Below are 25,042 nucleotides of genomic sequence, written 5' to 3'. Positions count from 1 at the left end.
GTTTTTATATGCCTGTGCTGTGCTGTGTTATAGTGGAGAAGGCTGGTCAGAGGAGGGCACATAGCACTTGGAGCAGGAGATGGGGAAGTTCAAGATGATCCTTAAATCCTGTGCCAGGCAGTTCCACCATCTTGGATGGGCCCCCAAAGACATTGTCTCTCTCTCACAGACAAGCTTCACCTGGGTGGTAGAAAGTGCCATGGGACTGGAGGAGTGGGGCTGTCAGCCACAATCCCCATCCCAGAGCTTTCGGCTCTAGGGGTCCTGGGCCCATGTCCAAAAAGGGAACAAATTATTGGTGTTGGGCCAAGTGAATTAGAGGCTGGTGGTGCAGAGAAGATTCCTCCATCGCTGTCTGGGGCTGCCCCCAGTTCATGTAATTGATTAGCAGAGCCTCACAAGTCTTCCTTGACCTCCAGAAGAAGGCAGAATGGCTGATCTCCCCTCCCAAGGCATTAATCTGGTGTGGATGCTGCCAGGGAAGAACAGTGGGGGAGGGGTGTCGCAGGTCAGGGCAACCTCCCCTGTATTTGCCCCTCATGGTCCAGCCAGGGAAACCACTTAGGCTTCTGGTTCCCAGTCATCACCTCTCTTGGGTGGAGACCTGCGTCTCTCTCCTCCCTGCCCGGGGGATTTCCAGGCTGCACAGCTCCCTGCCTACACTGCGAGTTCCCCAGCAAGTCAGACTCCCTCAGCTGGCCTGCTTTGCCCTCCTTCCTCAGAGGCTACAAACAGCCCAGTCTCCCACGGGTATAAGGTACCACACAGTTGTTAGCAAGCACATGGATTCTTAAGGTATAAGCATTGCAGGGAAACCCTCTTAAAACCCAGCAAAGAACCAACACGCCTGCTAATAAGCTTTCCAGAGATCACCCCGCTTCCAGCCAGGTAACTGACAGGTCCTCGGTTTCTCCTTGGGGATCAGCTTCCAGCGGCTGAGGTTTTGCATGATCAGAGGTGTTACATTTGCATACACATCCCCTAGAGATTTCCTGGGAAACGTACTTAATTTTAAAAGGCCCCATAGTTTCAGATGGTCCCTCAAACAGATAACACTGGTCTACAATTTTTGAGAAGTCATCTGCTTCAGAGATAAAATGTGCTATTTATTATGTATTGTGATGTGCTGAATTCAAATATGACAATTAAAACAACAGATTGGCTACTGTTTCTAAGATATTTAAGTTTTTACATTTTATGTCTATGTATATTGTGTAGATAGAGTTTTAATCATAAATTGTAAACCTAGGTCTTTTCATGTGTTTATGGTTGCTTTACATGATAATATTTCACCTGTCCTGTTTATGTAACACTTTAAAAAATCAGCAAAAGGGTTGTATAAATAAAATGTATTATGAAACAAAAGGCAAAAAACTATTATGTACATAGTTTAGTCCTATTCAGTGTCTACTCGGCGCTTCTTGGCTTGTCTCTTGTATTCATTAAATGGAGCATCTCTTGTCACTGTCCAGCAATAGTCTGCAAGCATTGATGGGCTCCATCTGCACGGATAACGTTTCTCCATTGTTGCAATGTCCTGGTGACAATCAATTGTCGGAGAAAAACAGAGTTCTCACTATTTGTTTAGGTATAGCAAGTCAGATGCTTTATTAACTCTCACAATTGCGCAGAGGGAGAGAGCTAAGCAGGTCTCTCAACAGGTAAACAATTACAGCAAGCATTTATACCTTTTGTTACAGACAATAATGAGCAACAGTTGCATTTTGTTTATACATAGGCCATCTTGATATCTCATTTCCTCACTTGTTTTGACTCTTGCCAACATACAATATTTTCTATACCTTATCTACACAAGGTCTTCTACACCTTATCTATACCAGGTCATAATGACTTCTTACACAGTTCTTTCTCACCCGCCTCACACAATCCTCGCTTCTACAAATCTCGCGTTATCAGGGTTACAGTTAGCCTGACTCTTGCTAACGAACTGTCATGTATTGCATCCCCTTCCTGTCAGTTCTTTCTCTGCTTCCACAACCCCCCCTTTTGTACTACTAGTACAACAAACATTTTCAAATCTCTATTTGCATTAAATCTCGGAATTCAGATTCTACATCAGATGCTTCAACCTTAGGGGTTTTGATTGGATGTAATGACAATGCATGATGAGCATGGACATGAAAGGTATTACTATTATTACGTCCTTTACAACAACAATAACATACTCCTGCACAACACAAGCAATAACATTCCCATAGCGATAATATGATGGGGTTGTTGTACAATCTTAGTCATATAACACAATACATCATACTTAGTACATAAGGTGGATACTCTATAAGCTGTCTGAAAGGCATACTTTTTAACTTGATACATATTTTGAAGCATGTGAATTTGCCCTTGTACTTCAGAGATTTTCTGAACCTCTGGTAACAGTGAAAGCAAATTTTGAAATCGATCAGATACCAAACTAGTCCAATTAAAGGGTATCTGGAACCTAAGGACTACTTGCAAAATTCTATCTGCAGGCCAGTAAATAATATGATTGCCTGCAGTGGTAATGAGATTAAAATGTATGTCTTGCAATGTGGTGGCTTTAACATACACACAGCTATCATTAGCTTAAAAAAATAAGTGTCCTGTTAGGGTAGTTCCTTGTCCCCTACCCTCCCAGCAAACGTAGTCATGAAGAGTAACAACTTCTCCTGGCTTCAGTTTATGGATACACTGAAGCTGTGGGGGTTGTAACGGCCAAAATGTCCATTGACTCCCTAACCCCATCCAAATGTCAGATGTAATCCCAGGAGCACTGACTAAAAATCGATTGGGCATACAGGAGGTCTAATTTCCCAGATGTCTCGGTGAATTACCCAATCCCACATGCATCCTCCCCATGGACCCGGCAGGATTCGGTATGTGGGAGCCCACACCCCCTGAACCGGTCCATATGCTTGGAAGGAGCACTGAGAACGTCCACACTTCCACCCAGAAAGTTTCCAAGTATGTCTCCATGGCCACAGATCAGATGGTACTCCTGATGTGTCTGTAAGGGCAGTGGACCAAGTCTGGTGCTCTAGATCATTCCGAATGGCCATTAGCTGGTCATTCAAGAAATCCTGAATCTCTGAGCATGCTAGATCCCACTGCAATGCCTTCCCAGCCTCAGTGATATTCAATACCATCTCTGTCAGCAACTTCTGGGTCATTGAACTAAGGGCGGAAATAACATGTAACTCATCAACTCCAGCCTGTACCTGAGTTAGTTGTGCTCCAGAAACAAGGCCAATGGCCTTCTCTAGTTGCCCCAATTTCTCATCATGTTCTTGGTTCTTAAAAATATTCCAAACTGCTGCTGCATTATTGGCCCCATCCCAAAGGGATCCGGTCAAGTCTCTCTTCTTTCTAGAGGAAATAACCCAAGCCCTCTGTTGTGCTAATCTAATGGCAGCCCCCTGTGAGCAATTATAAATTCTTGGGTTCACTGGTAGTGATATCATATACTTTTATCTCCACTGATCCATTCAATTGTTCGCTTATATGGGATATCCTGAACCTTAAAAATATATTTTTTCAAACAATATTTAAATAAATCACTAAAGTGTGAAGGCCTTAGTCATTGGTTTTATCAAATATATGGCATTGTCTGTATTTGGATGTGTTACAGGGGTAATAGTGTAATGGAGGAGATGGCAGGGGCAATGGCAACAAGGTGCCTTCGGTACTTATCATTTAAAATCCAATTAGGGAGGGCAATACATGCTGAAGGACTTATCCAAAACACAGGGTGCAGCCTGTAGAATAAACCCCAAAATCCAATCAATACCACGTTCCCAAGCATGGGTCCCACAAGTTTCTTCCTGCCAGTGTATAATTCTTTGTTTCTTCACCAGGGTCAGTTCTTAACGTCTCTTGTAGTCAGGAATCCCTGGACTTTGTGGTTTCAGTGAAGCAAGTGTTCCTTCTTCTCTTTTCCTGAAACAGTGTGGTTTAGCATCATACAGGGGAGAGGTTACTAGCACATCACCCTGTAATGGTTTTGCTTCTTCTAGAAAAATCCAGAGGCACAGTAGGTCTGTCAATGGACAAGGGAGAGGTTACTAGCACTTCACCTTGTCTTTTTTTTTTTTTTTTTTCCTGCTGTCCAGAAGACACAGCAGAGCTAGAAGGAGAAATAGGCTGATCATCAGTCGGAGAGTCCTCCCGAGGTGGAGGGGTCTTTTTACAGTGAGAAGCATGGGTCCAGGCAGGTAGTCCTTGGCACTTCACAGTGGTGGTGGTGGTGGTTAACAGGACTTGGAAAGGGCCTTTCCAGTGTGGAGCCAAAGCAGTCTTTCGTTGATGGACTTTACGTAGACTCAGTCTCCTTGTTTCAATGAATGGCAGGGCTGCTAGGGTCTTTGGGTAGCACTTCTTTTATCTGTGAGAAAAGAAACCTAACACATTTCATTAATGCCTGGCAGTGTTTTGCAGATCTCATAGTTGCTTGGGCACATTCAGGCCCCCCTTTTCTTGGCTATCAGCCAAGTCTTAGCTGTGGGCAGTGTCCTTGGATGGTGCCAGCATCTTATCTTTGGACTGAGCTTGCTAGCTATTTTTCCTCAGTTAACTCGTTCTGTTCTTTTTCCTTCTCCCCTTCTTGGCTTCTTTTAACCTACAAAGGAAACTTCCACTTTTCACTCATACACCTTTTCCCAACAATGAACACATACACATTGCCATTATACAGTACATTAGTCTTATTATTCAATGTATGCCATGTACACCCTTCCAGTAAAAGAACTTTATTACAGAGCTTTGGAGCAACAAACCAGGACAAGCACACCCACTTTTGAGGAGTCCACTCGGTACAACCTCAGGTGTCCAATAGCTTTCCTTCCTCCCCAGCCCTCTAGCTAGAAATCTGAAGTAGCCAGAAGGATCCCATGGGCAATATGGGGAGTGGGTTAACCTTCCATGTCCTTGCTTCCAAAGACTGTTGGTATGCAAATTTTAACAACAATTTTTTTCAATTAAAAAAAAATCTGGCCAATGAAGTTTCTTTTTCTTACTTAAGCAACTGTATTAGACTTTAGTATATCACATTTTCCTGATTTATCCAAACACTTTTTGTATTCCAAGTTGAATAAAAACAAGTATCTGCTTTTTGATTTAACCCTTCTATTTAATTTTGAACTAGACTGTCTTATGAAAATATTAAACCCAACAATTCTGGCCACAAGACAAACACCACAAGACAGGACAAAGAACACAAAAATAATTCCTATTGTACCAGTAAATGCATGGTACATTGAATGCTGTTCAGCTGGCATCCGTTTTCTCTGATGATCTGAAAGACAAAAGAACAGAGGTCTACCCCTTCTGGGTAGTCAGTCATTGCTTAAAATATTTCCTTTATATACACACATACTCTTGTTGATTTTAGACAAAACAGAGGAATTACCCCATATTTCCTTGTATTTGTTTCATAGGCAGCCCAGGTTTCAGTGGCTTCTACCTTATTAGTTAGAAAATTGCATTAATACAGATGCTTTCTGGCTTGCTTCCAGATCCAAAGCTATCCACAGCTTAAAAATTCTTATGTAAAAAGGGACACAATTAACTTTCCCAGACTTTGATTGCCTTTTACTTCTAACTCCTGCTTTCAAACACCCAGTGATCTGAAAGAGACAACACAACCTATATTGGTAGGTTTGCATTTCTTTTACCTCTGCTACAATATACACTGCACATGTTCTGGGGAAAATGCACATCCTCTTCACAATTCAATTTCCACAACACTAGCCACATCAATTTCTACACAAGGTGTAACTGTTTCTTTTGTGCTTACAAAATCTCCATGCACCCCTAGTAAAGTGACAGCTCGACCACACAGAGCCAGGGGCACTGTCCTTCTCTCTCTTTTTACCAGATCTTTTATCTTCTATTTTGTTACCCAAAAACAAATTCAAATCTTTATTCTTTCCTGAACACTGGGTAAAAGCCATTTACTTAACATATAATTCAAAGGGCTATCCTTAGAGGGTTTTACCAGAGACCCACCCATCTGCCTGCTGATACTCTAACAGAGAATTACACAGAGAACAGAGGGAATTATGGCCTAATAGGATCCTATTACAGGAATTTCTACTAATACTGACCGCTACAGGGGACGGGACAGAATGATTCCAATTCGACCTCAGAGCTTCATTGCACGCGATGGCTTCCACTCTGAGGAATTACAAATGAGAGGCTCAGTTCCGTCCACACACCTAACACCTAAATGTATAAGACAGAAATTCATTAACCGGAGTCGCCAGTAACTGTCACCAAAATATCGGGTCCACCTAGCTGAGAGCCAATAACAGCCAGACAGGGATAAGGAAGAGTTGCTTTATTCAGCAGAAGAAAGGAGAGCCTTGCACCTTGGTACAAAGACTCTGTCTTACACACATTTTACCATTTCAATTATTATCCTGGGGATTTGAAATCCCCCATGCTTATAATTACTTACTCCTTTCCTTCCACTATGCCCTCAAAGTTTCCAACCTGTTCTCCAATCTCTCTATCTATTGCCTGCCCGCTTGGGCCCGATCCTGCTTTTCTCGCTGAACTGTCCCTTCCATGGGCACCAGCTTTTTCACTACCAATTTAGATAGGAGGGTGGGCTTCTCAACTAGCCCCCACCCTTCCTGGTCTCTTCTCTTAAACATTCTTACTCACAAGGCTACCCGAGTCCTCCCTCGTGAGGCTTGCCACTTGGGCAAAACGCATGGCCCATTGGCGTTTAACGATTCAATTTTCTCTTGTGGCAAACACACTGCTCTTACAGCATATGCAAACACAAATGGTTAAATTCTGACAAGTCCCTGAAGGACCGGTACTTGCTTAGCCAGTGCTTCCTTTTCTGCCTGGAAGTCCTGTCTCAAGGCTTGCAACTTGCCCTGGGCGTAGGTTTGAGTTGCTGCCTGGTTCATGATTAATTGCTCAATTCTAGTTATCAAGTACACAACTCTTCCCTTTTCTCCAACTTCTCTGTTGCGCAGTCCTGCTACGACTGGGGTAGATCCACCTGACACCCTTCCCGGTCAGCCGGGGTGGAAAGAGGAATGCTAAATCTCTCTCCGGTTCTCAGACTTACTGCGGCTGAGAGTAGGCACACTTTCATACTCACACACGTACGTCCAGACTGGCCACGTCTGTGTATAACGTTCAGAGAAGGTGCTGTGCAATCTCCAACTTGCTTCCTCTCTTGGGAGGGCAGTTCTTTTACACCCTGAGGTCTCCTGGGGCGTCTTTTCAGTGATTCCAGTCCAGGCCGGCTGCCTGTGGCTTCTTCAGCTTCCCCAAACCACGCCAGCTCCAGGGTCGCAAAGGCAGACTGTTGGATCTCACTGGACAGTTAAGCTTTGCAAATGTAATCTCAGCACTGTAACTTGTATTGCCTTTGGTTTGACTATGTCTATATTTTTTCACAGTCAGCTGGGGCCGAAAACAGTTTTTCTTTGTACTTAGCCTGGTCTGCATTGATTCTTGACCTTGAACGCAGATTAACTTTCTCTTTATCTCTGGACCAAGCTGAATTTCAAATTAACCCCTTCCTTTCCTCAATAGACAAATTGCTCCCATTGTGTGTCAGAGGCTTTTTGGTGTTTAAAAGCTCCTCTGAGATGTATGATCTTATCTAGATTGAAGGTACCTTCTAGTGGGTATTGTTTAGATGAATTTTCACGCGTGTAATGATTTCAATTCTCTAAATACCTGCAGGTTTTAGTACCATAATGTACGTACATGAAATAAGCTGGGGTACCCTTAGTGGGTGAGAGGGAATCCTTAGACTGTCCCCCACCCATTTTCCAATCACACACACAGGGAGGAGGATGCCCTGTCCGCGCTAGCGGCACATAAACTAAGGATCTCTCCCTACAGGGTATTCACACAGGAGAGACTAACGAGGATGGCCACGACCCTCCTACACCTCCTTTCAGCAAAGAGCATCGGCTAGTCTCCGAGAGATGGCGCCGCTTACTCTGTTGCATCCAGTGAGATGATCAGACTGTCAGTGGCTCACACGGAGAGGAAAAGGGGAGGGAAGATGGGTTCACACACTCCTAGACCCAGGTAGCCTCCTCGCCGGACGATGCCAGCCCGAGTTAGCCCACCGTGGGTCGGATCTCCTAAAAGATCCTCTAGTTACCGGGCTTGCATTAGAGTAGTTCTGGTCACGAGCCAAAAGACTTCGCAGAGTACTCTGGGCGTCTTCCGGTAACACTCAATTCACACTGGTGTACACACACACACACACACACACACACACACCAAGGCCTTATTCCAGGTACTATTCCCAAGTACCTCGATGCATCACTCGAGGCGGTAAAAACCCCTCCTGAGGCGGTAACAACCCCTCAACACAGGTGCAAACCCTATGCACCTAGCATATGCATACAGGGGGCGGCAACAATTCCCCTAAGCCGCTCAGCATCTGACCTTGCTGCACAGTCAATAAGTTCGGATGGCGTGAGCCCAACAGGGACAGACGACCCCACGGACAGTCCTCCTCTGACACCCCAATAGAGATTTCAAAAGGTCTCCTACCTCTATTGTGGCGCCATGGGGTTCAAAGGGGAACGATCCGTAGCAGCTGCCGGTGCCTCTGCGGGCGTTGCCATCCCGGACGAGCCCCCAAATTGTCGGAGAAAAACAGAGTTCTCACTATTTGTTTAGGTATAGCAAGTCAGATGCTTTATTAACTCTCACAATTGCGCAGAAGGAGAGAGCTAAGCAGGTCTCTCAACAGGTAAACAATTACAGCAAGCATTTATACCTTTTGTTACAGACAATAATGAGCAACAGTTGCATTTTGTTTATACATAGGCCATCTTGATATCTCATTTCCTCACTTGTTTTGACTCTTGCCAACATACAATATTTTCTATACCTTATCTACACAAGGTCTTCTACACCTTATCTATACCAGGTCATAATGACTTCTTACACAGTTCTTTCTCACCCGCCTCACACAATCCTCGCTTCTACAAATCTCGCGTTATCAGGGTTACAGTTAGCCTGACTCTTGCTAACGAACTGTCATGTATTGCATCCCCTTCCTGTCAGTTCTTTCTCTGCTTCCACAGCTTGCTGTGCTCATCGCTCACTGCTCCGCAGTTCGGTGGAAAAAAAATCTAGATGAGAGTGCAAAAAATGTATCTTTAGTGACATGTTGCAACCAAGGCTTTTGTATGCCTTGAGGAGGTTTTCCACCAACAACCTGTAGTTGTCTGCCTTGTTGTTTCCGAGAAAATTTATTGACACTAACTGGAAGGCTTTCCATGCCATCTTTTCCTTGCCATGCACGAATCTGAGGACCAACAAGGACACCTTCCTTTATCTTAGCTTCACTTAACCTTGGAAATTTTCCATGGAGGTACTTGAAAACTGCTTGTGTTTTGTCAATGGCCTTGACAAAGTTCTTCATCAGACCCAGCTTGATGTGTAAGGGTGGTAACAAAATCTTCCTTGATTCAACAAGTGGTGGATGCTGAACACTTTTCCTCCCAGGCTCCAATGACTGTCGGAGTGGCCAATCTTTCTTGATGTAATGGGAATCTCTTTTACGACTATCCCATTCACAGAGAAAACAGCAGTACTTTGTGTATCCAGTCTGCAGACCAAGCAAGAGAGCAACAGCCTTCAAATCGCCACAAAGCTGCCACTGATGTTGGTCATAGTTTATGCACCTCAAAAGTTGTTGCATGTTGTCATAGGTTTCCTTCATATGGACTGCATGACCAACTGGAATTGATGGCAAAACATTGCCATTATGCAGTAAAACAGCTTTAAGACTCGTCTTCGATGAATCAATGAACAGTCTCCACTCATCTGGATCGTGAACGATGTTGAGGGCTGCCATCACACCATCGATGTTGTTGCAGGCTACAAGATCATCTTCCATGAAGAAGAATGGGACAAGATTCTTTTGACGGTCATGGAACATGGAAACCCTAACATCACCTGCCAGGAGATTCCACTGCTGTAGTCTGGAGCCCAACAGCTCTGCCTTACTCTTGGGTAGTTCCAAATCCCTGACAAGGTCATTCAGTTCACCTTGTGTTATGAGGTGTGGTTCAGAGGAGGAGGATGGGAGAAAATGTGGGTCCTGTGACATTGATGGTTCAGGACCAGAAGTTTCATCCTCTTCCTCTTCTGACTCAAGTGAGAATGATTCTGGTGCATCAGGAACCGGCAGTCCTTCTCCGTGGGGTACTGGGCATATAGCTGATGGAATGTTTGGATAATGCACAGTCCACTTTTTCTTCTTTGACACACCTTTCCCAACTAGAGGCACCATACAGAAATAACAATTGCTGGTATGATCTGTTGGCTCTCTCCAAATCATTGGCACTGCAAAAGGCATAGATTTCCTTTTCCTGTTCAACCACTGGCGAAGATTAGTTGCACAAGTGTTGCCGCATATGTGTGGGGCCCACCTCTTGTCCTGATCTCCAATTTTGCAGCCAAAATAAAGGTGATGGGCTTTCTTAACCATAGTGGTTATACTGCGCTTTTGTGATGCAAAAGTCACTTCACCATAAACATAGCAGAAGTTATCTGCACTGTTCACACAAGTACGAGGCATCTCTGCTCACTTTGGCTAAACAGAAATGTGTCCCTTTGCAAAATCAAACACAAATAAGAGAGCATGACACTGTATGATTTCTAGAGCTGATATAGGGCAATTTGTTCAGCAGAGTGATGTAAGCTTCGTTATGATTGCATCATCCATGACTTCTAGGAATAACATGATGCAATTCATATCATGGATGACGCAATACCAGCTTCAGATTGCATCATTCATTGTTTTGCCTAAAAAGCAAGTACTGTCCAAACCCAGTCATAGATTTATTCATAGATCCAGTCAATTATGTATTTGAGTCATTTCTGGTTTAAATTGAGATCCCTTCCCTTTATAACTCACTTATCCTCTGCCATTCCCAAGTCAAGAGTCGTATATACTGACCCAATAGCATATCTTGAAAACTAGAGCCAATCAACAATTTTAAGCATCATTTTCGTTCTCAGTGACCCAGAATTAGTAAAGTTTGACTACATTTATTTCAGAAGCATTTTGGCTGTAGAGCAGTGTAACCCTTCCCTGGGTTTCCATCGGAGATGTCGTATACAGTCCCACAATAAAACATAATTGCCTGCCTTTCTAATGCAATGAACTCCTAAGCTTCTGTAAAGTATGGCCAGGATAGTGCAGGTAATTTTCTTATCTGTCCCATGTCCATGCAAGGATCCCCCTTCCCCCCCCCCCATCCCCCGGGGCTGGGCTTGATGGCGGGAGACAGTGGCTGGTGAGCCAAGCCTGTTTCTATGAATAATCTGGAGAGGGTAGGAGACAAAGTGAAAGTCGGTCAGACAAACTGAGTCGCGGCTCCTGCGTGTGGCTGGGGGAAACAGATGTGAATTCAGCCCCCCTCTGTGGGGCTCCATGGGAGATGGGGTGTGGGTGTGACGATACAGTTCTGCCAGGACCCAACTGAGAGTGCCAATTCAGGACAAATTGCTAAAACAGGGCAGTTACAGCCCAAGGCTGGGGTTTCTTCACCTCTAAGGCAAACCAAACCAGCCAGACAAAGAGGACTTTGGTTTCACCCCACTGGCTAACCACAAGTCGCACAAACAATTCCCTTAGACACTCCAGTTTTCCAGTATCAGCACCAGTGCCACTCGTTATGGGGACAAATGGTTATGAAAACCAATATCCCAATATACACAAAAAATGTTCTCTCGATCCCAAAGGACCAAGCCCCAGACCCAGGTCAATATACAACTCAGATCTTTCCCACAAATCACGCTGTTGCCAATCCCTTAGAATCTAAAATCTAAAGGTTTATTCATAAAAGGAAAAAGATATAGATGAGAGTTAGAATTGGTTAAATGGAATCAATTACATACGGTAATGGCAAAGTTCTTGGTTCAGGCTTGCAGCAGCGATAGAATAAACTGCAGGTTCAAATCAAGTCTCTGGAATACATCCCCAGCTGGGATGGGTCCTCAGTCCTTTGTTCAGAGCTTCAGTTTGTAGCAAAGTCCCTCCAGAGGTAAGAAGCAGGATTGAAGACAAAATGGAGATGAGGCATCAGCCTTATATAGTCTTTTCCAGGTGTAAGAACACCTCTTTGTTCTTACTGTGGAAAATTACAGCAAAATGGAGTCTCGAGTTACATGGGCCAGTTCCTGCATACTTTGCTGAGTCTGAAGGCATATTTGCCTTCTCTTAATGGGTCCATTGTATAGCTGATGGCCCTTAATGGGCCATCAAGCAGGCTAGGCAGAGCTAATCCCAGCTTATCTGGGATGTCACCCAGAAGCACAGCATAAGTTTGCCATACAGACAGTATAGAGCCAATATTCATAACTTTAACTACAACACTGATACACACATATAGACAGCATAATCATAACCAGTAAACCATAACCTTGTCTTAGACATCCCATTTGACCCTCTTTATACAAGATTTGGGTGCCACTATAGGATCTTGGTTGCAACAATGATCTATATGGTCCCAGTTTATGTCAATAACGTCACAGTGGGGATGAGAGGGTGAAGGGGATGTGGGCAGTGGTAGTTAGCCAGCAAATAGCTGGACCCCAGAACCCTTTCAGGGCTGCCCTGCCCTATCCTGTGGGATCAAGGGAATCCCCGTAATCTTGGTCTCCTTCCCTCGGGCAGTGAATCAGTCACGTCTGTAGGATGTTGTCCTGCTTCGCTGGTACATTTCAGACCCTCGCCTGGCCTATTTCTCAGCCTTTTCATTAAGGCAGGGACTGGACTGGAGCGTGGTGGTGCCGGGTTTCCACAGAAGTGTTGCTATTTAGTGATTCAAGTAGGGGGCTGGGAGCCAGGGCTCCTGGGGTTCTCTCCCCAGCTCTGGGAAGGGAGTGGGTTGTAGTGGTGAGAGTGGGGCGGCAGGGTGTTGACTCCTGAGTTATGCATCCATGACCCCAAGAACCGCAGCACCCAGATCTGGATCTAGGGTTTTAGCTTGTCCCCTCCCTGGCGTCTGAGCACCAGTGATCGCCGGGGAAGGAAATTAACTTTATACACCTTCGGTGTGGGGGAGACGTGCCTGTGATTGTGGGGGCAGGGGTGAGCTCTGGGTTCAAAGCCACCCCCTGCTGCTGCTCTGTTCTTGGCCTTGCTGTTGCAGCCATTCAAATCCCGTGAGCATCTCATGCGCTATAAAGAGCTGCGGGACTTCTCCCTGTCAAGCAGCAGGAAGCAGCGAAGATATAAGGGACTCTCGGTACCAAATATCCCTCCAGATGCTGCAGATTGCTCCAATCCCCCTCCCTCCTCCCATGGTTCTGGGATCTGGCAGCAAGGACAGAGAGTCTGGCTGGCGAAGGAAGGACACCTGGTCATTTTAACACCTTTGTGGGCAAAGCCCAACTGGGGTTTGCGACTTTCATGGCTGCTTTCTGCAGAGAGAGAGAGAGAGAGAGAGAGAGAGAGTGTGTGTGTGTGTGTGTGTGTGTGTAGCACCCCCTTGTGGGCTGTTGGTGTCATTGGTGGGTGCTGCCTGCATGGTTGAGAGAAGGCTACACACAGTCCTCTGTCCTTTGAGCTAAGGGGGAAATCTCCTCCCACTTCATCCCCTTTGCTGGCAGCAGTAGTAGATCTTGTATCCTCCCATTAGAGCAACATGATCCAAGCCTCTTAACGTCATTTGACTGGAGGGTTGTACGAGTGTCTCCTTGTGGGGTTCAGGTTGTATGTTGCGGGGCGTGGAACAGGTACCCCCGAGTGGCATATTCAGGGGGAGGGTAGAGGCACAAGTGCGCCCCTTTAGTAGGCACTGGGGGCTGCATTAGCTCTCCCTGACGGGGCTGTTCAGTGTGTCGAGGGGCAGGCCCGGCAGTGGGAGTGTTGCGGGAGCGCCCCCATGTGGACCTCTCTCTAGCCAATCCCCAGCTGAGCCACCCTTTGTGGCCAATCAGGCACTGCCATCCCGCTGCTATGCTTAAAATCCCCGACCCCTTTTGTGACTGTATGCCTCTTCGCTGAGCCGAGGGCGGGGGGTGGGTGTGTGTGAAAGGGGAGCTCTGTCACTGGGCTGGATGCCCATCCCTCCTGACTCCTCACGCTGCTCCCTCTCTGTTTCCCTTACAATGAAGGAGTTCCTAGCCAAAGCCAAAGAAGATTTCCTCAAGAAATGGGAGAACCCCTCCCAGGTACTGTGCTCCCAACCCAGATCACCTTCTCCCCCCGACCCCCCACCCCAAAATCAAGGCCTCTGCAGCCCCAGGCTGATTACTCTGCAATCACCCCTCTGGATCTCTTTCCCCATCACTGAGCCACCTTGCCACACAGCCTCCGCTGAGGGTCTGGGGTTATTTTTGCTCCTGGGGGGCGGGACTGAGTGTTCCTCTTCCCCCCGACCCCAATCCACCAATCTGACCTCTCGTAACTGGAGGGCCAAGAACAATGGAGGTTCAACTCCTCTCTGCTGGGGGAGAGGGACACTAACCATGTGGGACTCCTCCTGATCCAGCCTGTCTCCCCCTCCCCAATCCTCCTCCCAAGGCTCCAGCGTGGTCATCCAGCCCAGCCCCAGATTGAGTCCCAGGGGGGTATTGCTAACAGGGACCCTGTTCAAAGGGCCTCCATTTGCTGCCCTGTGCTTTGGCACAGTGCCTCAGTTTGTAGGTGCTGGGAAAGCTTTTGGGGTCAGCCCTGGGTCTGTCCCCACTGGAAATCCTGCCGGGGTGATTCTGGGTAATTCCTGAGGCAGAACTGCTGGTCCCTCTGCAGCACTGTCACTTTGCTAGTCCTCCCGCACACCCATGGCACAGATGGGGAAACTGAGGCCCAGAGGGGAAAGGGACTTGGACAAGGACATAGGAAGCTGGTGGCAGAACTAGGATGTGATCTTTTGACTCCTAGTCTCCTGCCGTCTGACCACTACACTTCACTCCCTCTCCTCACAGACCGAGGGCTAGAACCCAGGAGTCCTGACTCCCAGCCCTTCCCCCGCTTTTAACCCACCAGCCCCCACTGAATGGAGCTGGGCGGGTCGCCTGTCTGGAACTGGATTTTGATTCTGCCCAAGGAACAGGGAATCCCTTGTCTGTGTCTCATTCAAAATGTAGTGGTTACCTTTCGTGCCCTCTGGTGATGAAAGAGCCCAGAATCAGGGCCCCCAGCACTTGCAATTGTTCAAAAATAAAGCTGCCTCTGGCTTGTTGCTTCAAACTCAGAGTAAGCACTCATTTTTCTCCAACAATTTGGTGCCGTGACTCGGCTGCCAAACACCCAGTCGGAACAGCCCCCAGCACTCTTAAGGGATATAGGATCGGATCCCTTAACAACCAGGTGAGGGACGCAGAATCAGCGCCTCCTCAAGCCCCCTTTCATCTCACCCCCTCCTCTCACTTTGCAATCAGGGAAGGGCAGGGGGTCATGAGCCCCTTGGATCCTGGTAAGTGCCCCCACTTGCATTATCAGTAGGGGTTTTAATCAGGACCTTCAGCACAGCCCTCTCCCATCTGAGATGGAGGAATAATGCCATTAGCTGGCAGCAGCAGTAGGAGACTGTTATCCTCGGGTGGGGACAGGACCATGCTTTTGCCACCATGTTACAAACAGGTGACTGAGGGCTCCCTACTTTAAACCAATGCTGGCTGAACATATCTCCCCCTAGTGGTGCGACCCAGCCACAACACCCTACTACAGAGTCTCAGTAATCAATGTGCTCCTAGAGGCCTGGGCACTGATGATCCCAGGTTCAATTCCTGCTGATGGAGGCTGCATGCATGTGGAAGTTACCCAGGCTCTCCTCTGCCTGCCGCCACTGCCCTCCTACCTTCCTCTGGTAGATGGCGATCCAGTCGGTGGTAGCAAACCACTTGTGGTTCTTGATGTCGTTGACCCTGTTCTTGAGGTTGCCAAAGCGTTTGGTGAGGTCCACCTGCAGCAGGTTCCGGAGCAGGTCCCTCAGCTCCGAGCTGAAGTGACCCGGGAACCAGACCTGGGGTGGGGAGGAGAGACAGAGGTCTGGCTTTTACCTGCCCTGCCCTCAGGGCCAGCTTTAGCAAGAGCGGGGCCCGATTCCTGGGGGCGGTGCTTGCTGCAAGCCCCGCCCCCAGGAATCGAGCCGCACTCTGGCCGTGTGCGCCAGGCTTGGGTCCGGCCCAGAGCCCCTTGGTGGCCGGAGCCGAGCCGCGGGGGCCGGGCGCCGGACACGAAGCCGCGCCACGGGGGCCGGAGCCGAAGCCGCGCCACGGGGGCCGGGTCAGGCCGGGCCGGGGGCTGGAGCCAAAGCCGTGCCGCGGGGGCTGGGCCGGGCGTTGGGGCTGGAGCCAAAGCCGCGCCACAGGGGCTGGCGCCGAAGCCGTGCCGCGGGGGCCAGGCCGGGCCGGGGGGCTGGCGCCAAAGCCGCGCGGGCCAGGTCGGGCCGGGGGGCTGGCGCCGAAGCCGCGCCGCGGGGGCCAGGCCGGGCCGGGGGGCTGGCGCCGAAGCCGCGCCGCGGGGGCCGGACCCAAAGCCGCGCTGCGGGGGCCGGGCGACTTGCAAACCACTTGTGGTTCTTGATGTCGTTGACCCCGTTCTTGAGGTTGCCAAAGCGTTTGGTGAGGTCCACCTGCAGCAGGTTCCGGAGCAGGTCCCTCAGCTCCGAGCTGAAGTGACCCGGGAACCAGACCTGGGGTGGGGAGAGACAGAGGTCTGGCTTTTACCTGCCCTGCCCTCAGGGCCGGCTTTAGCAAGAGTGGGGCCCGATTCCTGGGGGCGGAGCTTGCTGCAAGCCCCGCCCCCAGGAATCGAGCCGCACTCCGGTCATGTGCGCCGGGCTTGGGTCCGGCCCAGAGCCCCTTGGCGGCCGGAGCCGAGCCGGGTCGGGGGCTGGAGCCGAAGCCGCGCCGCGGGGGCCGGGCCGGGGGGGCCGGCCCCAAAGCCGCGCCGCGGGGGCCGGGCCGGGGGCCGGAGCCGAAGCCGCGCCGCGGGGGCCGGGCCGGGGGGGCCGGAGCCGAAGCCGCGCCGCGGGGGCCGGGCCGGGGGGGCCGGAGCCGAAGCCGCGCCGCGGGGGCCGGGCCGGGGGGGCCGGAGCCGAAGCCGCGCCGCGGGGGCCGGGCCGGGGGGGCCGGAGCCGAAGCCGCGCCGCGGGGGCCGGAGCCGAAGCCGCGCCGCGGGGGCCGGGCCGGGGGGGCCGGAGCCGAAGCCGCGCCGCGGGGGCCGGGCCGGGGGGGCCGGAGCCGAAGCCGCGCCGCGGGGGCCGGGCCGGGGGGGCCGGAGCCGAAGCCGCGCCGCGGGGGCCGGGCCGGGGGGGCCGGAGCCGAAGCCGCGCCGCGGGGGCCGGGCCGGGGGGGCCGGAGCCGAAGCCGCGCCGCGGGGGCCGGGCCGGGGGGGCCGGAGCCGAAGCCGCGCCGCGGGGGCCGGGCCGGGGGGGCCGGAGCCGAAGCCGCGCCGCGGGGGCCGGAGCCGAAGCCGCGCCGCGGGGGCCGGGCCGGGGGGGCCGGAGCCGAAGCCGCGCCGCGGGGGCCGGGCCGGGGGGGCCGGAGCCGAAGCCGCGCCGCGGGGGCCGGGCCGGGGGGGCCGGAGCCGAAGCCGCGCCGCGGGGGCCGGGCCGGGGGGGCCGGAGCCGAAGCCGCGCCGCGGGGGCCGGGCCGGGGGGGGCCGGAGCCGAAGCCGCGCCGCGGGGGCCGGGCCGGGGGGGGCCGGAGCCGAAGCCGCGCCGCGGGGGCCGGGCCGGGGGGGGCCGGAGCCGAAGCCGCGCCGCGGGGGCCGGGCCGGGGGGGGCCGGAGCCGAAGCCGCGCCGCGGGGGCCGGGCCGGGGGGGGCCGGAGCCGAAGCCGCGCCGCGGGGGCCGGGCCGGGGGGGGCCGGAGCCGAAGCCGCGCCGCGGGGGCCGGGCCGGGGGGGGCCGGAGCCGAAGCCGCGCCGCGGGGGCCGGGCCGGGGGGGGCCGGAGCCGAAGCCGCGCCGCGGGGGCCGGGCCGGGGGGGGCCGGAGCCGAAGCCGCGCCGCGGGGGCCGGGCCGGGGGGGGCCGGAGCCGAAGCCGCGCCGCGGGGGCCGGGCCGGGGGGGGCCGGAGCCGAAGCCGCGCCGCGGGGGCCGGGCCGGGGGGGGCCGGAGCCGAAGCCGCGCCGCGGGGGCCGGGCCGGGGGGGGCCGGAGCCGAAGCCGCGCCGCGGGGGCCGGGCCGGGGGGGGCCGGAGCCGAAGCCGCGCCGCGGGGGCCGGGCCGGGGGGCTGGAGCCGAAGCCGCGCCGCGGGGGCCGGGCCGGGGGGCTGGAGCCGAAGCCGCGCCGCGGGGGCCGGGCCGGGGGGGCTGGAGCCGAAGCCGCGCCGCGGGGGCCGGGCCGGGGGGGCTGGAGCCGAAGCCGCGCCGCGGGGGCCGGGCCGGGGGGGCTGGAGCCGAAGCCGCGCCGCGGGGGCCGGGCCGGGGGGGCTGGAGCCGAAGCCGCGCCGCGGGGGCCGGGCCGGGGGGGCTGGAGCCGAAGCCGCGCCGCGGGGGCCGGGCCGGGGGGCTGGAGCCGAAGCCGCGCCGCGGGGGCCGGACCGGACCGGGGGGCTGGAGACGAAGCCGCGCCGCGGGGGCCGAGCTAGGCGGCCGGAGCCACGCCGCGGGGGCCGGGGCGGGGCCGGACCCGAAGCCACGCCGCGGGCCAGAACTGGAGCCGGACTAGGCCATGCCTCCCCAGAGTGCTCCTCGTGCCCCTCACCACCCCGGGTTATCTAGTGCTGCTTACCCGCCCTTGCTTCTTTTCAGACTTCCCGCGAACCTCTGATTGGCGGGAAGCAGGGGCGGGGGAGGAGCAGGGGGCGGAGCGATCAGGGGAGGGGAGGAGGGGGAAGTGAGCTGGGGGCAGGGTGGAGAGCTGCGGCGCGGGGCCCTCTTGGCGTGGGGCCCAATTCAGCTGAATCGGCTTAAAGCCAGCCCTGCCTGCCCTCGTGGCTAGATTCACAGATACACCTAATAATGTACAGCCCCTAATACGGTGGGATGGGGGCTGATCCTGGGCTATGCCTAGGCACTGAGACACTACCATAATACACCTAGTAATACTGGGAGCATAAGCTTTCGTGGGTAAGAACCTCACTTCTTCAGACGCTTGCATCTGAAGAAGTGAGGTTCTTACCCAAGAAAGCTTATGCTCCCAGTACTTCTGTTAGTCTCAAAGGTGCCACAGGACCCTCTGTTGCTTTTTACAGATTCAGACTAACACGGCTACCCCTCTGATACTTGACACCTAGTAATGTACATCACCTAGCACAATGGGGTCCTGACCCATGACTGGGGCTTGTAGGCACTATCGTAAAACACCTAATAATAAATAACAAGCCCTTTAAAACCACTCCAGGACAATGAGTAGAGAAGAAGTGTGTGGGGGGCGTTACTGAGAACTGACACAGGAGCTGAAATGCTTATTTAGCAGCAGCCCTGCCCCCCCAGCTCTTATTGAGCATTTTTCCTCCACAGATCTCAAAGCAGGGATGCCACATCAGTATCCTCATTTTACATAAGGGGAAACTGAGGCACGGGGAGACGTGACCTGCCCACGGTCAATCAACAGGCTGGTAGGAGAACCGGGAACAGAACCCAGGCCTGTTAAGTTCCCCACTAGCTTTAAAGCTGACCGTGTCCAACACGAGTGCTTGGAGATCCTTGGTGAAAAGGCGCTGGGGTGGGCAGAGGAATATTATGGGCTCTTGGTTTCTATGGCGATGAGTGCTCTACCAGTGCCTGGAGATGACTAACGTGTTTAAGGAATGTTTAGTTTTGCAACGTAACAGGGTTGTGGAGGGTTTTGCAATTCAAAACAGTGTATAAGAAAACCAAAGGCACCTGTTCCAGGAGTCCCCATGAGAGTTACAAGAAGCACAATGGTGGTGGGGTGGGGGATGGAGTCCATGAGCTGGAGAACAGGGGTACGTGGCAAGGGAGGGCCTATGTGTTGGGGTGCAGGGGGAATAGGGTACATGACAGGGAGGATGCCCAGGTGTTGGGGATTGCGGGAGCATGGGAGGGAATTGCGGGAGCTGCGTCAGCGGCGCAGTATGTGAGCATCTCTCTGATCGGATGCTGAGACTTGGCACCCCCCTTTACCTGGCGAACCCCTTTTCCCCCTCCCCCCAAAATCACACAAGTGTCCCCTCCCCCAGCCCAAATACCTTGCCAGAGACGATCGTCTCATAGATCTGAATGGGCTGGTTTGCGAAGAACGGGGGGTAACCAGCCACCATCTCGTAGATGAGGATGCCGAGGGCCCACCAGTCCACAGCCTTGTTATAACCCTGCCCAGGGAAAGCAGGCCAGGGTCACGCTCCAAACATTTGGGGGGTGGGGGGAAACCACCTGGTGGCCAGGGATCAGCTAGAGATCAGGCAGCGGACAGGCCCTCCCCAGCTCACCTTGCCGAGGATGATCTCGGGGGCCACGTATTCCAGGGTCCCACACAGAATCCAGGTTCGGCCTTTCACCCGCTTGGCAAAACCAAAATCCGTCACCTGGAGCCAAAACACAGAGAGGGGAGAAGCTGGATCAGCCCAGAAGCTGTGACAGCAGGAGGGGAAGAGGAGGGAGCAGATGATTGATGTATTCTGTCCGAGTTACGTTTCTGGGGGTGTCTTGGCTTTGGGAAGGGGATGGCAGGAGAGAGATACCTGGGCACGGAGGAGATCACGGCAGGGAGCCAGGAGCCAGCGCTGGGATGGGGAAGGGAAGGAGTGGGAGAGGGGTGGCAGCATCACCTTGATGTAGCCCTGCTGGTCTATCAGGAAATTCTCTGGCTTCAGGTTTCGGTAGATGAGATCCAGCGAGTGCAGATACTCACAGGTCAGGACGATCTGAGCATCGTAGAACCGGGCGTGAGGTTCACTGCAATGAGGTGGGAGGAGAACGTGGGCATCGCGGGCCAGATCCGCCCCCTTTCAGCCAGCCCAGCACCCTCGGCCCCCTACTGCCCCCACCTTCACCTTCCTTATAGATCCCCAGGCAAGATGCCCCAACCCTTCTAGGCCTGGTGGCCCCATCTGCCCAAGCCAGACCACTAGCCCTAGCACACACATCCCAGCCCCATTGCTAGACCCCTGACTCCATCCAGCCTGGCAACCCAGGGCAAGCCCCTCCCAGACCGGCATCCCCCTCCTAGCCCCAACACACACACCCATGGACCCCCAGCTCCTTCCAGCCTGACTCCATCTAGCCCTGGCATCCCTGCCACTGACTGTGGCTAATGATGGCAGAAGACTTCAGCAGCCCTCCCCATGGGGAATCCCTTCCTGACCATCCCAGCTGGGGATCAGGTCACGCCCTGCAACATGAGGATCAAAGCCGTCGTCGCTGCAGATGCTGCTAGTGGATAAAAGATCTAGTTCTCTACTGAACTAAATCCCAAATTCACAGCTGTGGAAACTGTGGCACAGAGTGATTCTCCCCACTTCCCACAAGGAGTGAATGGCAGAGGCAGGTATAGGACGCAGGAGTCCCGACTCCCAGTCCCTCTCCTCTAAGTGCTTGATCCCACTGTCCTCCCTGAGCCAGGGATACAACCCAGGAGTCTAACTGCCACCCAGCTGTAACCAGTAGCGACACTGTCCCCAACATCGGCTCCCATGGCAATGCTCACCTGAACCTCCCGATCCGCCTTAGGTGGGAGAACATCTCCCCGCCCGGGGTGTATTCCATCACCATGTACAGATTGGAGTTATCCTAGAAGGAAATGCAGCAGGCACGGAGTGCAAAGGACGGAGCCACTCTGACCCCCCGTCAGTGCCTGTGACACCGGGATGAAACTGCTCCCCACACCCCTGCTCCTTTATTAGCCCCATCCCTTTCCAGGCGCTAACCCCACATGTCTCAAGGGAGCCTGATGCACTGGCTGGGCTTTGCCATAGCACTGAATGCAGTGCACCCGCTGTCTGGGAGAGAACAGCCTACTACTGCCGCCAACTGCTGCTGTTACTCCTTTAGCTCAAGGGCCAGAGGGGTTGCGCTGTGGTGCCGAAGATCCCAGGCACATACCTGCAGTGGGAGTTGCTGCACAGATGCGGCTGGGGAATAGACTCACTAATGAGAGGGCGCAAGCTTTATTTGCTTGGAGTATTTAGCGCTAGAGCCCTAGAAAATCCAACCCCTCCCCACACCTCTGGTCTACGGGCAGGGACGGGCAGGCCCAAGAGGGATTTCCAGCTGTGACATCTACGATCAAAGGGGAAACCCAACCTGCCACCAGGTCAGACACCCCAAAGGAGCAGAAGCAGGAAGTGAAACTACTCAAAAGCAGAGTGTGAAATTGACTAGGCTGGCTTCATCCTTCCCCGCGGCTGCAAAGTCAAAGAGCAGCCTCCAAAGTAAGTCCGCTGAGCCCAACAAAGCCATTCCGCTAGTGAGACCCTACCTGGCTCGGTGGTGAGAACGTGAGCACTAAGAACCTGTGCACACGCCAGCGGAGACCACTGCCCCTGCCTCTGAGCCCAGGGTCAATTTCCAGCTAGCCCTGGAGAGAGGGTCCAGGCGGGACATGGGCTGAGCACCCCATGCTGTATGGTCGGAGGCCTTTTTCTGCAGCCAGATTAGGAGAGCAGGAGCCAAGAAGAAGATTGTCACATCCTCACATTCCATCTAAATTATATCAGAACAATGTAATACCGGGCTGGTAAGAAGGCGATTCTGTCCTGCTAGTGCCCACCGTCACCAGGCAAAGAAACTGATCTTAAGGGGGTTACAGAAACTTTGTTTGATAGCAGCTGTCTGGCAAGGAATCACTCATCAGCCGTGTGGGTGCGAAATCTCTACTTTATTGTTTTGCCTTGCTGGTCCCCACTTCTCTAGTGTTTGTCTGGTTTCTGTCCCGTTCTTTGCTTGTTTCTGTCTGTTACATAACTAATTTCACAAGGTATACATCAAATAAGGTGGTGGGGTATGACTGGGAAAAGAATTGTTTCACACTATGTTCGGATTGGTCAGAGAATTATTTTGTAATACTTCAGTAAAATGATTGGTTAAGGTAGAGCTAAGCAGGACTCAAGTTTCACTATATAAATTGGGGTCCAAAAGGAAGTTCTGGGGAACCAACTCCAGGACACAGCCCAGCATCAGCACTGCCAGACCTCAACACCCTGCCAATGACACCATGCAGAACCTGGAGCCCCAGGATGAGCTGATCCTAACTGGCCAGCAGGGAAAGTTCGTCTGCCTTATTGGGAGCGATGGGCATTGTACGAGTAGCGTGTGTATTCTGTTCTGGTAACTGTGACGAAGTGGGGGGTTTTTCTTGGGTTTTTCAATGGTTTGCATGTAGAGGGGGTGGGACTCAGTTTCCCTGGGTGTTACTGGTTTAAGGAGGTGATGGGAGAAGGAGTTTGTTGTTACAGAGGACCAGCAACAGAACTTGGAACCCCAGCCTATGGCCTGGAGAATTGATACCCCAGCGACTGGTGACCAGGAGGCCCAGCTCGGGAGTCACAGCTGGTTCTGGCCAGTGGGAAGACAATGGGCTGTGAAGAGAGGACCCCGGTGACCTGAACAGGTGGTTCCAGCCAGAGAACAGCTGAGAGGAGAGGAGGCCCAGGGGACCCTGTTTACCAGGACAGAAGACAAATGACAGAGGCGGAACTTGGGGGACATGGTATCAGATGCCCAGCTGGGAAGAAGGGGGGCTCGGGTCTGGAGAGAGCAGGCAGAGCCCACCTGGATGCAGGTAAGACTTGGATGTGCTGTGCTGAGGGAGGGCAGGCCCAAGGGCCCTGAGAGTTTCCTATGCTGTGTTCAGACGCTCAATAAACCTCCTGTTTTACGCTGGCTGAGAGTCACTCCCGTCTAGAGAACAGGGTTGCATTATTCCCTCTGGGAGTGGAGGCCCTGGGGGACCAGAGCAAGTGGACTCCCTCAGGCGGCCCACAGTGAGAGACAGGTGTGCTAAGGCTCAGAGAGGTGCGGTTCCAGGAGGCCGAGGGGCTTAACCCCCGAAAGAGACTGGACCTCCGAGAAGGGCTGTCACACTGAAGGGGATTCCCCCAGGGACTGCACAGGACGAAGAGTGGGCATGACCTGTGAGTCCGTGACAGTAACTGTTAATAAACAGAGGTTAAGGATATTTCTGTGTGAGGCTCTTTCACTGGGAAAAGACCCTGCAAACCCGCAGAGTGTGAGGTGACGCCCTGAGCCCACAGAAGGGTGAGACTAGGTGCCTAAATTAAGAGGGTTACGGCTTGAGTCCCAGGAGCAGGCTGAGCTCTGGGTTCAAAGCAACCCCTGCTGCTGCTCTGTGCTTGGCCTTGCTGCTGCAGCCATTCAAATCCCGTGGGCATCTCTTGCTCTATTAAGAGCTGCGGGACTTGTCAAAAGCTTTGCTAAAGTCAAGGAATAACACATCCACTGCTTTCCCCTCATCCACAGACCCAGTTATCTTCTCATAGAAGGCAATTAGGTTAGTCAGGCATGACTTGCCCTTGCTGAATCCATGCTGACTGTTCCTGATCACTTTCCTCTCCTCTAAGTGTTTCATAATTGATTCCTTGAAGACCTGCTCCATGATTTTTCCAGGGACTGAGGTGAGGCTGACTGGCCTGTAGCTCCCTGGATCTTCCTTCTTCCCTTTTTTAAAGATGGGCACTACATTAGCCTTGTTCCAGTCATCCGGGACCTCCCCCGATCGCCATGAGTTTTCAAAGATAATGGCCAATGGCTCCGCAATCACATCCGCCAACTCCTTTAGCACCCTCGGATGCAGCGCATCCGGCCCCATGGACTTGTGCTCATCCAGCTTTTCTAAATAGTCCCGAATCACTTCTTTCTCCACAGAGGGCTGGTCACCTCCTCCCCATACTGTGTTGCCCAGTCCAGCAGTCTGGAAGCTGACCTTGTTTGTGAAGACAGAGGCAAAAAAAGCATTGAGTACTTCAGTTTTTTCCACATCCTCTGTCACTAGGTTGCCTCCCTCATTCAGTAAAGGGCCCACACTTTCCTTGACTTTCTTCTTGTTGCTAACATACCTGAAGAAACCCAGGGCCGGTGCAACCATTTAGGCAAACTAGGTGGCCGCCTAGGGCGCCTAGTGATTGGGGGCGCCTAAAAGCCGATCCACATGTTGCTCAGGCA

General features: G+C 52.7%; 2 protein-coding genes across 13 annotated transcripts; both read right to left on the bottom strand.

Annotated features, from left to right (window-relative positions):
- Positions 1 to 2,031: 2,031 nt before the first annotated feature.
- On the bottom strand, positions 2,032 to 11,164 carry LOC128828365 (uncharacterized). 12 transcript variants are annotated; one of them, XM_054013000.1, is made up of 3 exons: positions 7,112 to 11,164; positions 5,231 to 5,618; positions 2,032 to 4,612 (listed from the first exon to the last, which is right to left on the bottom strand). In XM_054013000.1, the coding sequence occupies exon 1, from the start codon at positions 10,571 to 10,573 to the stop codon at positions 9,089 to 9,091; it is 1,485 nt and encodes a 494-aa protein (XP_053868975.1). In that variant the 5' UTR covers positions 10,574 to 11,164; the 3' UTR covers positions 2,032 to 4,612; positions 5,231 to 5,618; positions 7,112 to 9,088. The 12 variants fall into 12 exon arrangements, with proteins under 12 accessions (XP_053868975.1, XP_053868982.1, XP_053868977.1 ...); XM_054013007.1 differs by having other exon boundaries at positions 2,032 to 4,378; XM_054013002.1 differs by having other exon boundaries at positions 5,456 to 5,618.
- Positions 11,165 to 11,810: 646 nt separating this feature from the next.
- Positions 11,811 to 24,449, bottom strand: LOC128828371 (cAMP-dependent protein kinase catalytic subunit alpha-like). Its single transcript, XM_054013016.1, has 7 exons — positions 24,426 to 24,449; positions 21,570 to 21,652; positions 20,692 to 20,818; positions 20,353 to 20,448; positions 20,113 to 20,235; positions 15,810 to 15,974; positions 11,811 to 13,425 (listed from the first exon to the last, which is right to left on the bottom strand). The coding sequence occupies exons 1-7, from the start codon at positions 24,447 to 24,449 to the stop codon at positions 13,366 to 13,368; spliced, it is 678 nt and encodes a 225-aa protein (XP_053868991.1). The 3' UTR covers positions 11,811 to 13,365.
- Positions 24,450 to 25,042: the final 593 nt, after the last annotated feature.

The sequence above is a fragment of the Malaclemys terrapin genome, chromosome 23 (genome assembly GCF_027887155.1).
Source record: "Malaclemys terrapin pileata isolate rMalTer1 chromosome 23, rMalTer1.hap1, whole genome shotgun sequence".
Taxonomy (NCBI): Eukaryota; Metazoa; Chordata; order Testudines; family Emydidae; genus Malaclemys; species Malaclemys terrapin.
Note: the sequence above shows the minus strand (reverse complement) of the source record. Positions and strands in the feature narration are given on the sequence as shown.